The sequence below is a fragment of the Aspergillus vadensis genome (assembly GCF_003184925.1).
Source record: "Aspergillus vadensis CBS 113365 unplaced genomic scaffold BO88scaffold_2, whole genome shotgun sequence".
In the NCBI taxonomy this organism is placed as follows: Eukaryota; Fungi; Ascomycota; class Eurotiomycetes; order Eurotiales; family Aspergillaceae; genus Aspergillus; species Aspergillus vadensis.
Genome location: NW_020292040.1, coordinates 635,742 through 651,715, shown reverse-complemented (window position 1 = coordinate 651,715; position 15,974 = coordinate 635,742). Strand labels below are relative to the sequence as shown.

Sequence of the window (15,974 nt, the reverse complement as noted above, 5' to 3'; positions counted from 1 at the left end):
TGCTTGCTTTTTCTTGTGTGATTCTCGGGATCCCTATACGAGCTCGCAGTTGGGCACAATGACGGATATATCCAAGACATTGATGCCTTGACTCAAGTCTGAGACCTTTCAAACAATACTGAAAAGCCCTAGAACTTCTAGCTCGAGATATTTATGGTGGCTTTATCAATATCCTGGCTGTCGGGATGAGGATTCCCAGTTTCAAACCCAAGTAAGGGGTAGGACAGACGGGAAGGCAGCCAGTCTCCGCGGGGAGAGAAGGCAACCTCCCACGTTCGATTCACGAGCATGTGCTCATCACCATAAATTGCACGGGTCTGTGGCTTTAAGCGAACAATATAAACGTCGATCTCGATATTGATCCTCATTACCACTGCATTTGCTTTGTCGCCTACCGTAAATAGTAATGCCTCTGTAAAGTTGTCGAGCGCAGTGTTGGATTCATCGGGATCAAGCAAGGATAGAGTGAAAAGAAAGGGATTGAGACACCGGCCATCAACTATGATTGATCACCCACACGATCTCGGGGTATTTTTCACGGCGGTACCCTTGTAGCCCAAAGAGCTGGAACCAATCTGCAGGCTAGAAACACCCGAGCCTTGTTGGAGACATACCATTGTAGGACAAGATGCTTTTTGCTTTGGCATAGCCACAGGCTGCGTCAGAACCCCATCTGTACCACCTGACAGATCGTCATGTTGAACGTGGGCTGATATGCAGCCCCTTGACAGCGCTTGATCTAGCGGTCTAGATCGGCACAGAGGTTCTGGTCTTCACAGAGCTCCCAATTAATGTTTTACCTCAAACAGAAAGTTAGCCCCTCGATGATTAGTTGTAGGAATATTCACGCACTTTACCTATCCTCTGACAATCCAGAACGAGGCAACGGACATGCTGATCTCTCCCATATTACGCCTCTTAACTGGCTAACCATGGAGAATTTACTTTCCCCCCGACACCGTCATCCTGGCATGTGGTCCGTGTGCCCAGGAAAAGGCATATCGCTCGACGTGCATCATGTATCTTGCATCGCATGCGTGGGTTCTAACTCAGTCACAGAAAAAATCAGCCAACCAGCCACGATGAGAGCGCATCCTGGAAAAGCAAAATGGCAACAATACCACATTGTATAAGAGCATATCTCCACCATCCTGGTCGAAGCTTTTCGTAGAGGATGGTCTTTGCTTTCGTTTATCTGTTCACAGGATCCGAGAGGCAATCAACACATCCTGCCTCAGCCATAGCATGAGCGGCCCGTATGTCCCGCCGGGACAATCTCCCCCTTTTCAAGTGGTAGATGATTTGCATCATGGAGCTTGGATTATCATCACTGGAGCTTTGGGTTTGGTCGTATCTCTCGTCAGCTTCTTTATCAGATTGTATGTGCGAATTGCTCTCCATCCGCCGTTTGCATTCGATGATTATCTTCTCCTTGGAGCGACGGTAAGTCAATTGATCTGGATCTTGAATACCTGTGTTAACGAGGATTGTTGAAATATAGATAGTAGCAACCGTGCAAGCAGCACTCCTCTTCAATGCCGTGTCACATGGTTTCGGGACATCAATCCACCTTCTGGAACAGGATCAGGTGGATAAAATCCAAACAGTGCGTCTACTACCTCATCATCCTTCTACAAGACATACTAATTCCCTCCTAACAATTATTAGCTCATCACAGTCAGCGACATTCTCTACCTAATTACCGTCTATATCTCCAAATGCTGCGTCTGCGGCATCTACCTCCGTCTCACGCCCCAGAAATGGCATAACCGAGCCTCCATAGCCACTCTCGCTCTATGCACAGCATGGGTCATACCGGCCGTTCTCATCATCGCGGTGAACTGCGAATTGAATCGTCCCTGGAAAGGTTCCGGAGGACAATGTGTGAATCTGGTACACTCCTCCTAGCATCTCCTGCAGACAACTCATACATAGTAGACAATCAACTGAGGGATATTACTAACAATCTGCTCTCAAGTCCAAACGCTGGCAATTCATTGTCGCACTAGACATAGCGACTGAGCTTATCATCTTCGGACTAGCCGTGTTCCTACTCTGGGGACTATTCATGCCCCTCAAGCGCAAGCTGACTATCGGATTTGCGTTTATGTTTCGGCTTCCGTGAGTACTATCCTTCCTTCCTAGCTACCTACCTTTCACTCAGTCCCAGCGCAAAAAGCGAATGGCGCAGATCAATACTGACACCTATGACTTCAAAACCAAGCCTGATAATCTTCTCCGTCTTCCACATCTACACCATCCTCCTCCTTGTCCACTCCCCGGATCCCACACTAGCCGTCGTCACACCCATCATCTGGGCCCAGGTTGAACTCAACTACGCTCTCGTGGCGTGCAGTATCTTCTGTCTACGGCCGTTCATGGCGGCAGTGAGCACCAATTACGGGACAGCGGGTGACTCGAATCTCGAGAGTACGAGTGGAGTGTCGCTGTCGTGGAAGGTCGATTCGTCCAAAGCGGGGTCTGGAAGACAGACTTATTTGAATCATGAGGAGAGGCGGTCGTGGAGGGTATCGAGGAGATTGGATGGTGGGCATCAGGCAGGTCCTGTGGCTGAACCTGATATTGAGCTTGTTGAGATGGATGGGCAGCGCAGTGTTGGAAGTGATGGTGGGAGTGGGAAGATGATGATCCGGAAGGATGTGGAGTATACGATTGAGTATGATAGGCATTCTGATTTGTGCATGTCTGGTGCTGGTTGGAGGTAGTGCTGGGCTACTACTATCCTATTGGTGATGAAGTAGTTCCGTGTTTGCAAATGTATATATTGTATAGTATAGCGCCTCTATATGATTGGCGCTCTAATGAATGAATAACTCCATAGGAAATACCAATGACGCCTTCATAGACTATTTACTTATCAGATGGTTTTTCATATGTATAGAGACCATCTGGTGTCTAAGGTCAATCACTGATGGCGACGCCCGTTCGCCATGCATGCTTATCACAAAAAGAAAACACAACTGCATTATGTACTTGAAGCAGTTGGACGCTTGAAAGGGTGTGCTTCCGTGTTCCTGCTCAATGTTTAGTGAACTGTCCGCGTAAAGTATCGGGAAAACGAGTTGGGTAAGACTTACAGCACATATTCGTCTAGGTTCACGAGGTCCGGCTCGGAAAATATGAGGTAAAAATACTTTAGAGTCTCCGCCAGCCAGAAACTCTCCATGTAGTCCATCTGCGGCGACTCGGGGTCCCGTACATCGGAAATGGCTGCGTGTCCAAACGAGGTCCGCGTCATCTTGTCAATATTTTGGAACATCCTCCACGCAGCATCCTGCAGAGACCGGTCCCCCGTTATACGGTACATGATAAAAACCGACTCGATAGCTTCGGGTCTAAGATGGTATTAGATGGAGAACACAAGTGTCACAAATGAAGCGAACGAACATACCGCAGTAGATACTTGGGGTCAGGAATATCGGCCACGCCTGGCGGCAACTTCTTGCCATCCTTGGAGGTGCTGGTGGGCTGAGAGCTTTGAGGCAGCTGGCAATTTTCATCGTCCTTACACACAGTAAGATGCAAGATCTCTGGCATGATTCCAGTCGGCATAATATCATAGGCCCAAATGCACCCATCGACCAGCTTCCGCGCGACAGCCAAATCTTCGGGTCGGTCGAACACCTTAGACCCTATGCCGACGGTACCTCCGAGGTAGCACTTGAGATGCTCCCACTGGGGCTCTAGGTTATTCCGGCTGGAAGATCCAGTAACGCGGAGGTTCCCAGCAAAGAGGATATCGCGGCCGTCTTCGGTCATCGGGCGGAAAAGCAGGCGGCTCTTCAACGCCTTCATGAAGGAGTTGTACATTCTACGGTACTGACTGGTCTGCCCTCCCAGAAGCATATGCTCTTTCGGGAGGTACTCATATGTCGAGTCAGCCATTCCTCCGATGGTGAATCGGGGGTCAGCGAATTCCAAGTCCTTAGCATTGACCATCATGGGCCACATCCCAGGTACATCGGTTGTCTCCTGAGTATCCTCGAGAAAATCCGTTATCCTTTGGATAGCATCAAAGTATTTGGGGTCCTTTGTTAGCTGAGAGAGTCGCGTGAATTCTAGGTTCAATGACCCGAGTTCAGCAAGTATGGTGTTTCGGCCCGGCTCGATGCTCAGGCCATCTGCAGATCTAGATCCCAGTCAACATGGCCCAACCTGAGTCATAATGGTACCCTAGCGACACCTAGGAATCGCTTGGCAACCGAGGCATCTGCTGGGTGTCTTACCTGGTCCATTCCCACCTCGATTGCGGCATTCGGTTACGAGTGTCAAACGATCCATAAATCATGTCCGCAATTTCCACAGCCTTCTTCAGGAGAATCGGATATTTACCCTGGGTCAAGTCATAGGCACCAAGAAGCCCGCCCAAGTACCGAATGTTGGTCTCGAAGACATTGATCTGAATGGCGCTGGTGGTAGTGAAGTCGATGTACTCAAGCGCTTTCACGGCCTCCTCAAACTCCTCAGTGAGTCCCATAATAACGAGAGTATCTAGGGAATCCACCAAAGTAGCTGCCCAACCCGCAAAGGTCTCCCGGTGGCCACCAGTGAGGGGAGAGAGCTCGTCTTCCAGCCAGGCATTGTTCCTGTACCCTTTCCACGCGTGCTGGAATGCTTTCTTGACCGCACGTTGCCTTTTCACCCGTCCCCATCGTGCAAACCACGACTCCTTAGAGAACTTGTACTGAATTTGTGGAATAGTGGATGGCGCAGTCGGAGGAAGAGGGATATAATCGGAGATCGGGTACTGCTCGGCATGCTTCCGCCAACGGATCCTACCCTCTTTATGCGGGGGAGGGTCGTATGGATTTCTGAAATGATGGTGGTAATGTGGCTTCGCACTGGGCGGTAGACTCGAGAAAAGAGCGTATGTGATGCATAGGAGAATGATGGTGGGTAGGAGGTAGCTCCGTCGCGCCATGGTTACGGCAAACTATAGACAATACTTGATAAAGAATCGCTAAATCAACGAGAAGCAGACAGCAAAAAGGAGAGGACAGCTGTGCAGATCACAGCAATGGGTTATATTAATCAGATGAGAGGTAACATCGGAGATGCGTGAGCATGCTCAATGCCAGGTTTAGCAGTAATCGGTCCAGCGAGCTAACGCCGACGAGATTAAAAAGAGGGGATGGTTCTGGGAATGAACACCAAAGACACCGACCAAGGCGACGGTTCTTTGCAAGTGCAGCACACTGGTACAAACTAGACAAGGCATGGGCACCGTATATACCCTGTTGTTAAGGATCGCCCCTGGTCCGGTCTTTCTATCCCAATTGTCGCGAGCAAATAAGCATTGGCGCTGCGGTGGAGGTATGTTGCATCCGAGCGTTTACTGCTCCATCTTACAAGCGCCTAGCCATGGGTGGCATGTTGATCGCAAAGAGGAGAGGGTGAATGGCTGAAAAGGTTCATTGGCAACGACACTTACCAAAATAAGTAATAGTCGAGCGGAGCGTAAACAAGCAATATGGCAAAAGGATCTGCTCATTGCGTAAGCTTGTGGTCCCTTGGACCCTGGCCGGTCTCAAGGATCGCAGAATAGGGAGTGTTAAGTCCACCTGGAGTGGGTGCGATATTCTATTCTTGACCACTTGACGTCGACTGCTCCAAAACTAAGACCCCTTTGTGGTCTCAGCCTCATTGTCCGGAGTATTTGTCCCGCGTCTTGGCAAGGAGAGACATACGCGCGTACTGTGTAGAGAACAGAAAGTGGAAGTGCGTTCCCCTGGATACTCCAGACAAAGTCTAGACGGATCTCAGGACGTCGCTGTGGCTCAATCAGAGACAGAGTCGGGGATAAAATGCGAGAGTGGAGCCCCGAGGACCCAGACGGCCCAGGAATTGATTACTGTTGGTACTCGAAGTGGAGGTGGGCCAGTGAACAGCCACAGACAATGGAGGAAATGAGAGTCGGAGGTCGGAGTGGGAGTTAATGCCAGTTGGGGTCAAAGTTGTTGCTTGGGGGCGGTGTTTGACCGGTTTGCATATTTGTGGCCTGAACCCCAAGGCAGTCAACACTGTCTCCAAGTCATGACGGGTCACATGCCCGAAAAAGCCACGGACAGTCCAATCAGTCCTACTAGAGCTGTGGGTGATATACTACTCAAAGCAACATAAACTGCTATTGCATTCTTCTTGGTATGTCTAGATAATCTCCACCAATAGCACGGACCCATCCAATGCTTAATATACTAATGTATGATTAGACATAGACGAATCGCGTATTAAATGAGTTACCTGTGCTGCCTGCTTACTACCAGACTCGCTATCAATTGAGCCCATACTATTATTGTCATTGACTCTTACACATATCTACTGCACTTCTTTCTTGCCTTGCTTTCAAGAAGATACCCCTCTTGTGTCCTTGGCACGTGAATCACTTCGTAGACGCACTACTCAAGGACAAGAAGAAACCATCCATAGAGATACAACATCTATTAAGGGTGTTTCAAATACTACAAAATGCCTATCACAGGGTAAGCGCTCACCAATTATCACCTATCCTCATATCTTGTTGATTTACAACCATCCAGAGTCTACTTCATCCCCTCCAATCCAAATGCATCCACAGGGCTAGCCACAATCACAGAGCGCCTACACACAGCCCTAGCAGACGAACCAACATTAGTAGGCCGTTGGTTCCTCGAACACAGGCTAATGCGTGATACGCCATCATGTGTTCCAGCCTCAGCATCTCAGCGCCAAGTGCAACCGCGCTATATGCAATTCCTATCACTGTCTTTTCACTCCAATCACGGCTTCATCTACACCTCTGAAGCACTAGAAAAAACCACTCACCACACGGCAACCAGTGTTAATCCCACACCAGCAGGCTCACCCACCAACACTGCTCCTCAAAGTGGAGCTCCAGGCGCAACAGCGCCCACTCCTTCCACCCCATCTAATGCCGCTGCACCGTCAGGAGGACCAATGGTCATGACCACCGTGCCGCTTCCATCCTGTAATGCGCTTTTCCAGCACTTCGGCTACGCTTGCCAGCCTTTCTGGTGCCATCGACACACGGTCACCGTACCAGGCGGCGTGGTCTACGATGTGGGTGACTTCCGGGTTCGAGTGGGTGATGTGCGACAGACTCAGCCAGCAGCAAGGGTGCGCGGAACAGTTGTTGAAATCGAATGGCGGGGTCCCTGTATAGTCGATTCGATTTCAGCACCACGGAATCCGAGCGACGGGCAATTAGCTGACGATGACGACTCCGGAGTTGATATGGCGTTCCCGGATGCTATTGAAGATACGGATATTGATGACGAGTATGCGGCGAGTGCGGCGTTGATCCGGGAATTCTGGGCGAAATTGGGCATTGAGGGGGCCAGGGAAGCTATCTTATTGCCGGATGTGGGGAAGGAAGCTAAGGATCGGTTGAGGAGGTTGAAGCAGAAGGGCAGACATACTGTTTCTGACGAGGCAAACCTACAGCAAGCGGATGAGGATCCGGATCCGGATGCGGGTGTGGATGTGGCGAGGCAGTTCATGGAAATCTTTAGGTTTAATCGGTAAAAATACCAGGCCTTGATATTGAGATGGATCTAATCTGAATTGTCTTGGGAGATTGCTTATTTAAGAAGACATATGGTCATCAAGCTGGCAGATCGTAGATTGAAGGGAGATATCTCGTCTATTAAGTTCCGGGTGGCTTGTGTCACAATTGTCACAAGGAATGTACGCGATGTGCAGGTGTAGCCGTCAAAGAGCGCTAGAAGCTGGGTTATTTAATATAAGGCCTCCACATTCGGTGCTCTCTGTTGAGAACGGGAGGCAGCGTGTGGGACTTTGACGAAATAGCAGCATAAACCCATTGTCTCCTGTCTACATCAAAACGGTCTTGGAATATCAAAATGATTATTATCCGATGCAATCGAGCCACTACGAGATGTCAGACGGGCAAAGGAACGAATCACGACAAGGGACTATGGACAATGGTGAAAGGGGTAAGCGGGTATGAAGAGGAACAAATAACCCTTGCGGGCCACATCACGCAGGAATTCCAGCAAAGACAAAGCCCTCCCTGTCTGACATATTCAATCTCAGCTCGCTCGAACCAGTCTAGACCTATGGTCGCCTCTACCATTCCTGCAACATTAGAACCAACAGTGATAATGCGAAGCGCTCGATCATCAAGATGAATAAGAGTCATAGCCAAATAATGAGACTACAAGAGACGGGATGGGATAAAAGATGGGACATTGTGGAGTAGATTTCATTGTTCCCCACCCTTTCCGCTAACACAAGACAAATAGAACATGAAGAGCCGTTTATTTTTGCATCATGAGCTGGACGAACTCGTTGTCTGATAGCAGAATTAGCATGTCATATCACTGGGGTTTCAAGAATTGGAAACATACAGTCGATGCGGCCATCACCGTCCTGGTCAGCCTCACGGATCATCTCATCGACTTCGTCATCAGTGAGCTTCTCGCCAATGGAGGTCATGACGTGGCGCAACTCCGCGGCGGAGATGAAACCATTGTTGTCGCGGTCGAAGACCTTGAAAGCCTCGCGGATTTCCTCCTCGGAGTCGGTGTCCTTCATCTTACGAGCCATCATGGTGAGGAATTCTGGCGGCAAAAGTCAATCACAACCCATACGGCATTCCCGCCTTACAGGCGTAGATCTATCACATACCGGGGAAGTCGATCGTTCCGTTGTTGTCAGCGTCAACCTCGTTGATCATGTCCTGAAGCTCAGACTCAGAGGGGTTCTGGCCGAGGGAGCGCATCACAGTGCCGAGCTCCTTGGTAGTGATCTGGCCTATTTCCAGATTACATCAGTATAATGAATCAGCTCGATGGGGGAATGGCTGTCGAAATCCCGCGGTCGGATTGGGCGCTACAGGTAAAACGTGAAGGGGACAGAATTCCACCCACCATCGCCATCCTTGTCCTATTGAGTTCGAAGATACATTAGCATTATGAGTCGGTAAAGATAGGTCATCAATTTGAGGGAACGGGGGTCCATTCAGGGAGCACTCACAAAGAGGGAGAAGGCCTCCTTGTACTCAGAAACTTGCTCTTCGGTCAGAGAGTCGGCCTAGACGATGCGATGTCAGCAATCCTGTCGAGAATGCCAGGCAGATCTGCCCCGCAAAGTGGGGGATTTTCAACGCAACTGGCCGGGACAGCGTGGAAGGAGGTACATACCATGGTTGATATGGGATGTGATAAGTCACGGGAGGGTAATGAAGCTGAGTAGAAAGGGAACAAGAAAGCTGGTGGCTTAAACGGTAGCGGTAAAGGGCTGTGGGGGGAGGAGAAGGTGGTGGTGGTGTTGGTGGAAGATGATTTAAGGGGAACCCGAATCCATCATAATAATAAATGACCATTGAGCTGGACGCCTGGCAAGGCGGTCGCTTATGCCTGAAACGTGACCCGCCCTGGCCACCATGTGCCCTCTGCGCCTGGAAACGCTGTTCTGTCCTGCCCGCCCGTCTGTCAATTCGCCTCCTTTTGCACGCTCCCCCTCCATGCTTTGGTTGGTTGCTTTTTCTTCAGCTGCTGCAGGCTCGCTGCGTCCTGTCATATCTGCCTTATGAAAATGCCCGTTGCCTAAACATAATCGTTTGAAGGGCTGCAAGTCGAGCGCAGCCTTGCATACAATCTGTAAGTAGGCGCCTTTTGGCCAGTTGGTGACGACCAGCCGTGGATCCCGGCAGTACCAAAGCTTGAAGGCAACAAGTCCCGCCTGCCTTTCACCAGGACGAACCTTGTTCAGACACTATACCCTGGAACCTTGATATGGGACACTTCTGTACCTGAGGGTGCAGTGATGCAAATAACAAAGCAGAGGATGACTCTTCTCCATCCCCTGCGATTTCTATGCCCTTGATTAAAACCTTCACAATCAGAACCATGGCTTGTTTCTCTAGGCGGCATAAGTACAGAATATCTGCGCAAGTTATCTGGGCTTGGCGTACTCTGTAACCATGCAAAGTGAGACTGACAACCTCCATTGCCATCATAGTTGCTCAAAGTCTGCAATATTCAGGCTAGAGTCTGCAACCAAATCAACTTCCGATCTCAACTTTTCCCATTTGACCTGCCAAAACTGCTTGATACATCCCAAACAAACCAGAACAAACCTGCACGTGAGACAGCTCCATTGCAGCTATTAGATCATTGATGCGCCTACTCCTTACTAGCACTCCACGTCTCGTCACATTCAGAGCATCCGACACGGCTGCTACGTGCTCCCATCAACATCGTATCATCCGAACTTGACCCCTACGTAAAGCCTCTTGATATTCTTCTATATGTCTGTGTAGATTGCATCAGCTGGGTAACCAATACGACCGGTTATCACGAAGTATTACTTCAAAGATAGAATTAGCGAGCCGTCACCCTTGTCTCATAATGCTTTAGTAGCCAAGTACGAAACAGCCCAACAGTTCTCTTGTGACAGGCAATGACGGTGCGGCATGTTAATTATAGTGTATAATCCATGGAACATAGACAGCAATACCATATGTATCTCTCGCCCATGACGGACCTCATATCCTCATCCAGGACATCATCTTCCGAACTTGACCAATCCAATTGAGATGCATAATCTCGCATAATTCCTCAGGCATCATCTCAGAGCATCGTGGCTGACGTAATATATTTAGATCGGCACGGGTGCTACCGCATTGGGATTGGTGCGGCCGTCCCTTCATGTGCAACATGGAGATGGGGAGCTCCGGGAAGTACAGCGGTCCTATCGAATACATCCTACGACGCTGTATTCTACGACGCGGAAAAACGGCCTATACCCCTCACTGCCATTTCATATGTCCAGATCTTCTGCTCTGAGTTTATTGTGACTTGAATATCGAACGGCATCCCTGGCCGGACAATGATCAGGGTGGCCTAAGAGTGTCCCCGACGAAGGATCACCGCAGACCAACGACCCTCTCTTCCTACCCTTCACAATGTGGCGGGACCGGACCAACCTGTAATTGCATCCCAGGCTCGATTATCCAGAATGGCGAAGATCATGAGCTAACATCCATCCTCGATACAGCTACATATCCTACCGCCAGTCGTTTGCGCATCACCCAGCCAAGAAGCCACGTTATCTCGGAGCGTCCAATGGCTTCTCGGATAGCCTGTCGCAGCCGGAGGAGAGCCGACGACTCATATCAGAAACCGGCGGTCTCGACGACGATGGCGACGCAATTATCGAAATGGACGTTTTACCCCCGCGCTGGGTTGACGTACAGGAGGAAGTGACGGAGCTACTCGCGGACATTGCGCAGAAGTCCTCCCATCTCGATAAGCTACACCAGAAACACCTTCTACCCGGGTTCGGAGACGAGGATGTACGAAAGCAAGATGAATTAGTTATAGAGAGGCTCACTCAGGATATCACGCGCTCCTTTCATGAATGCCAGAAAGCGGTTAAGAAGATCGAGACGATGGTACGGGAAGCTCAACAACAAGGTGGAGTTAGCAGCGGCGATGAAACCATGGCCAAAAACCTGCAGATATCTCTTGCTGCTAGGGTGCAAGAGGCTAGTGCTCGGTTCCGGAAGAAACAGAGTACCTATTTGAAGAGTGAGTTTACTCTGGGCTGCGCCGCGTCTGTATGTTAAGCTAACCGCAGTTGTCTGGTAGAGTTACGAGGACTGGAGGGTGGATCAGCGCCATTTGAACGTTCCCCGACACCGATGCAGAATCCATACACAGACCCGTCGCTAATGGAATCCGATGCGGACAAGTCATTCTCGCAATCTACGCTGATGCAGACGTCGCAACGACTGACGGGCCAGAACGATGCCGCCATTGAACAGCGGGAGCGGGAAATTAACGACATCGCGAAAGGAATCATTGAGCTGTCGGACATTTTCCGTGAGCTGCAGTCTATGGTTATCGACCAGGGTACCATGCTGGACCGGATTGACTATAATATCGAGCGGATGGGCACGGAGGTCAAGGCCGCGGATAAAGAGCTGAAAGTGGTACGTTCGCGTCCGATGCAGCCACCCGAGGAAAAAGTTCTTACTAACCAATCTGCATCTTGCAGGCTACGAACTACCAACGACGTACAGTGAAGCGCAAGATCATGCTCCTGCTGGTGATCATAGTCGCAGGCCTGTTTATCGTTTTACTAGTCAAGCCGAAGAAACACAGTTCCCCGGATCCCGCTCCGGCACCGGCGCCGCCACCTCCCCCGCAAACTAATGAACAGCCGCCCGCAGTGACTCCTCGTGCCTTCCATACCATATACCGCCGCAAGAGGAGTCCCTCTTCGTTACGGATTGCGAGAAACAAATGGGGTGATCCGGATATATTTCGATAGTTCGCATTTCAGCGTTCCATGATAATAGTAATGAAACTAATTCAAACGTATTCCAGTGACGTATTGTTTCCCTTCGAGAGAAACCAATTCGTCCGGCGGGCATGAATCTCGGACGTATTGCTAATCGCATAAACAGTGGATATCCAGATATTATCATAATAGGCAAGAATGGGCGTGCCTCGCAACAGAAAATGGATAACTACATTCTCAGTAAACAGCACTTAAGACGACAGAATAAATAATGTTGAAAGTAAAAAATAAAGTCTGTCGGGTTAAAAGATAAGCGAGCTTGCGCCTGCCACCGACCGCATAGTGGGTGAACTTAAAATGGCCTATTGCTGGGCATCACCTTCCTGTTTCAAGAGCTCAGCTACATCAGCATCCAAGTCGCCGCCTGCGAATTGAGCGTAATCCTCCTCTTCATGCGTAACCTTGCGTCTCTTGGCATGGAGCCCGTTCGAACCGTCTGTTTGGTGCTCGCCGAGTCCCGCAGGAGGGAAGCCCGCCGCCGAAAGTGAAGAATCGGCTGGATTTCCGAACCCAGGCAGGGTAAATCCACCCAGTATCTGGGGTTGAGGAGGTACTGCGCTGAAGTCTGAGTCCTGTGCGGCCTGCTTGGGAGAACCAACAGGTGTAATGGCCTCAACTGGTGGAGGAGTCAGGGCCTCAACCTCTGGACGAGAAATAGGCTCTCCCTCTGGCCCAGCATCGCCATGGTTGATCGCAGGCGAATTCTCGGCAGAGAGCCCGCGCATAATCCCATCTTCAACCTCTCGTTTGGTGGCTTCCGTCTCCGACTTTCTTTCCGTCAACTGTGCGACCATTGATTGTTCCTTGGATAAAGCTGAGCGATTGGTTGCGAGGAGCTTCTCGAGACCCTCGATGAGAGCGGTGCGTGATTTGATGACCTCGGATACAGAGCTTTCTGCATTCGCAAGGGCTTTCAGCAGCTGGCTAAGCCGCGCCGCATGCACTGGAGGGGTAGGCAGAGGCGTGTTAGGGTCATGCATCTTGTCATACTCTGCATTCGCAGCTGTAGCAGATGCAGTTGAAGCCACTGTAGCCTTTGAAACGGCTACTTGTAGAGGCACTAGAGGCTGAAGTTCAGACGGTGTTGAGCCCGACGAGCTCGAGAAGAGGGACCCTCCTAGCAACGGCTTTTTACCGGTAGAGCGGGACTTATCGATCTCTACAACGGAGTAAGCAGGATGAATGAAGAGGACAGCGCAAGACGACCTACCATCTACTCGAGCTTCTACGGCCTCCTGAATGGGGAGTTCAAAGATTGATCTCTGTCTCCATACTTCAACCACGCGACGAATCTTTTGCTGAATATCGTTTGAGGAACCTTTGTATGCGATAGCCGTGGCCTCTGCGATAATCTGGTAATTGTTAACCACTAATACCTGCCAGGTCCCAGAAATGATAAACCAACCGGCGAGAATGCGATGAGGAAGTCCTCCTTCCGTCGAGCTCTAGACTGTTGCGCGACCTCTGAGATGCTGTTAGTGTCGAACTACAACCGACTCGGAACAGAAGCTATACCATTGGCCAAATATATCAGGTTCAGACGCTTCGGTGCTGGGGAATCGCGGAGTTTCTGCAGCCAGAGCTGTGCGGTTCGTTCGGCGTGTCGTCTAAGATTGAAATAACATATAAGCAGAGTCTTTGTATATACGAACAGTTGTCATCTTACCTGTGAAACATGACCCATTGCGCAACTGTGACAATGCCTTCCTGGGTTTCGTTGAGGGCTGAAAGCTTCGCTTTCACAGCATCATCCGTATAGGCCATTTCGGATACTTGCTAATATGGCCAAGGTAGAAGAAATCTCTGGTAGAAAGAGTAATGAAAGATGTGTGAATGCAGTGTGTTTTGATCGCCGCGAGCTTGGACTTGGATCGCTATTCCTTAAGCGCGAATGCTGGAACGAATGACAACGGGCACAATGTACCAAGAATGCGCAATAGAAAAGAAATTCACTTCAGCTTGGGTCGGATTGATATGACCACTGCCCTGAATATCTGACGTGAAAGAGTGAAATGGTCCTGAGGAACAGTGAAGCTCATCCGTCGCACCTGGTAATTGCTGTGTAGCTGTCAGACCGCCTTCTTGGCAGAATCCGGGGGGTTCTCCATTCATACTTGGAACGGTCCGCTCGATCCCCAAGACGCCAGCTGGAGCCTTACGTTCACATTCTCATCTCTCCTCATTTGACCCCTTTCTCTTAATTCAACTTCTTCGTGAATTCAATTTATAACTCAGTTTACGATAATTGAAAAGTATGGCGGATCGTTTCCCTTCATTGGAGGACTTCTCTGCAGGTGAGCAGCCGGCGTCATGCCCGCCAACACTACATAACACTAACCCCGGTCTCTAGGCCAGACCGAAGTCGTTGAGACCAACGGTGCCTCAGATGAAAATGACTTCCTAGCTCGCGAACGGGCTATGCTCGGTGATGATGCGGAACAATTTGCGACTCCCCAAGATCATGTCGCCGACGATATAAACAATGACGACGACTTGCTGGGAGGTGCGGATGCCGCCCCGTCCGCGGGTGGTGTTGAGCCTCAGGAGATCGCTGGATTCGAGTCTTCCTTCCCTGCTCTCGACACACAAAACGAGGTATGAGACATGTCTGGTATATGCTTGGGGGAGTCTCTAACGTGACTGCGAATTTACCAGCAAGTTGCTCCTGGCGGCACAATCACTGGGTCGGGTGCCCCCTTTCCACCCACCGGGTATTCCAACTACACCTCTCAAGCCCCGGAGGAGGAGCCAGAGCCCGTCAGGTATGTGCCACCCATATCAGCAGCCAGAGAAGACTTTCATAGCTTTTGCTATGTCACTTGTATCCGGTCCATGTGCTGATGGTAGATGTCTTGTAGGGAATGGCGTGAGCGGCGAGATGCGGACATTCAGCGTCGTGCGGAGATCTCGGAAGAGAAGAAGGAATCTACCATAAAGAAGGCGCGCGAGGATATTGACGACTTCTATGTCTCATACAACAACAAGACCGACAAGCTTCGTGCCCAGACTCGTGCTGAGGCAGATCAGTTCCTGTCCAACCGGGAGGACACTTCCTCGGGAGGTACTAGCTGGGAACGCATCGCGAAGCTTGTAGATGTCTCCGGAAAGGGAACCAAGGGTGGTGCCAGCGGCTCCGGCAAGGAGCGCTTCCGAGAGCTGCTCCTTGACCTTAAGAAGGACCAGAATGCCCCTGGTGTCAGCGGCGTTTAAGCAGCTGAAACTATAATGGGTTCCAACTACAAGGACTCTGGGATGCGAAGAAGGCCGAATTCCACAAAATAAGACTTTGGTCTAATGATACGATCTCAGAGAGTGGGAAAGAGTTGAAGCACTGGAGATTACCCTTGTCCTCTGCATTCCAGCGCCTTTTATTATCACGACCGTCACCATTCATACCACCTCCGTGCGCCTCAGATTCTCGACCCGATCGTACTTTCTTATACAGGAGTTCGTCAAGTACTCGAGATAATGGCTATTTCTCAGTACATGTGCCTTCTGTTCAATTCTTAAACACATGTCTTCTTATGTTGCTTATTTCCCCTTGATGTAGGTAGATTACATACTTTGGAACATTTTAATTTCCTTCCACGTCCATTACTACTTTAAAAGTACGCCGCTTATGCAAA

At 50.1% G+C, this 15,974-nt stretch overlaps 7 protein-coding genes across 7 annotated transcripts; 4 read left to right on the top strand and 3 right to left on the bottom strand.

The window, feature by feature from the left end:
- The first annotated feature begins 814 nt into the window (after nt 1-814).
- Nucleotides 815-2,837, top strand: BO88DRAFT_431849 (uncharacterized protein). Its single transcript, XM_025709319.1, has 5 exons — nt 815-1,443; nt 1,502-1,606; nt 1,669-1,893; nt 1,979-2,121; nt 2,165-2,837. Exons 1-5 carry the CDS (start codon nt 1,246-1,248, stop codon nt 2,724-2,726), a joined length of 1,233 nt encoding a protein of 410 aa, XP_025567207.1. The 5' UTR covers nt 815-1,245; the 3' UTR covers nt 2,727-2,837.
- Nucleotides 2,838-2,856: 19 nt separating this feature from the next.
- BO88DRAFT_94299 (glycoside hydrolase family 47 protein) lies at nt 2,857-5,147 on the bottom strand. The gene is made up of 4 exons (XM_025713282.1): nt 4,248-5,147; nt 3,413-4,150; nt 3,099-3,356; nt 2,857-3,035 (listed from the first exon to the last, which is right to left on the bottom strand). Exons 1-4 carry the CDS (start codon nt 4,940-4,942, stop codon nt 2,987-2,989), a joined length of 1,740 nt encoding a protein of 579 aa, XP_025567206.1. The 5' UTR covers nt 4,943-5,147; the 3' UTR covers nt 2,857-2,986.
- Nucleotides 5,148-6,486: 1,339 nt separating this feature from the next.
- On the top strand, nt 6,487-7,542 carry BO88DRAFT_421801 (uncharacterized protein; the record flags this gene model as incomplete). The annotated part of the gene is made up of 2 exons (XM_025708543.1): nt 6,487-6,500; nt 6,558-7,542. 2 exons carry the CDS (start codon nt 6,487-6,489, stop codon nt 7,540-7,542), a joined length of 999 nt encoding a protein of 332 aa, XP_025567205.1.
- Nucleotides 7,543-7,913: 371 nt separating this feature from the next.
- BO88DRAFT_94296 (calmodulin) lies at nt 7,914-9,257 on the bottom strand. The gene is made up of 6 exons (XM_025713281.1): nt 9,183-9,257; nt 9,016-9,072; nt 8,910-8,925; nt 8,668-8,793; nt 8,388-8,600; nt 7,914-8,332 (listed from the first exon to the last, which is right to left on the bottom strand). The coding sequence occupies exons 1-6, from the start codon at nt 9,183-9,185 to the stop codon at nt 8,298-8,300; spliced, it is 450 nt and encodes a 149-aa protein (XP_025567204.1). The 5' UTR covers nt 9,186-9,257; the 3' UTR covers nt 7,914-8,297.
- A 1,465-nt stretch (nt 9,258-10,722) lies between these two features.
- BO88DRAFT_356904 (t-SNARE syntaxin TLG2) lies at nt 10,723-12,496 on the top strand. Its single transcript, XM_025703746.1, has 4 exons — nt 10,723-10,971; nt 11,041-11,573; nt 11,634-11,977; nt 12,043-12,496. The coding sequence occupies exons 1-4, from the start codon at nt 10,949-10,951 to the stop codon at nt 12,316-12,318; spliced, it is 1,176 nt and encodes a 391-aa protein (XP_025567203.1). The 5' UTR covers nt 10,723-10,948; the 3' UTR covers nt 12,319-12,496.
- Nucleotides 12,207-14,361, bottom strand: BO88DRAFT_401030 (CTD-interacting domain-containing protein). Its single transcript, XM_025705739.1, has 5 exons — nt 14,015-14,361; nt 13,864-13,955; nt 13,754-13,812; nt 13,559-13,700; nt 12,207-13,507 (listed from the first exon to the last, which is right to left on the bottom strand). The coding sequence occupies exons 1-5, from the start codon at nt 14,110-14,112 to the stop codon at nt 12,651-12,653; spliced, it is 1,248 nt and encodes a 415-aa protein (XP_025567202.1). The 5' UTR covers nt 14,113-14,361; the 3' UTR covers nt 12,207-12,650.
- Nucleotides 14,362-14,496: 135 nt separating this feature from the next.
- Nucleotides 14,497-15,563, top strand: BO88DRAFT_94191 (clathrin light chain CLC1). Its single transcript, XM_025713280.1, has 4 exons — nt 14,497-14,642; nt 14,699-14,943; nt 15,004-15,110; nt 15,207-15,563. Exons 1-4 carry the CDS (start codon nt 14,603-14,605, stop codon nt 15,556-15,558), a joined length of 744 nt encoding a protein of 247 aa, XP_025567201.1. The 5' UTR covers nt 14,497-14,602; the 3' UTR covers nt 15,559-15,563.
- The last annotated feature ends 411 nt before the right edge of the window (nt 15,564-15,974 follow it).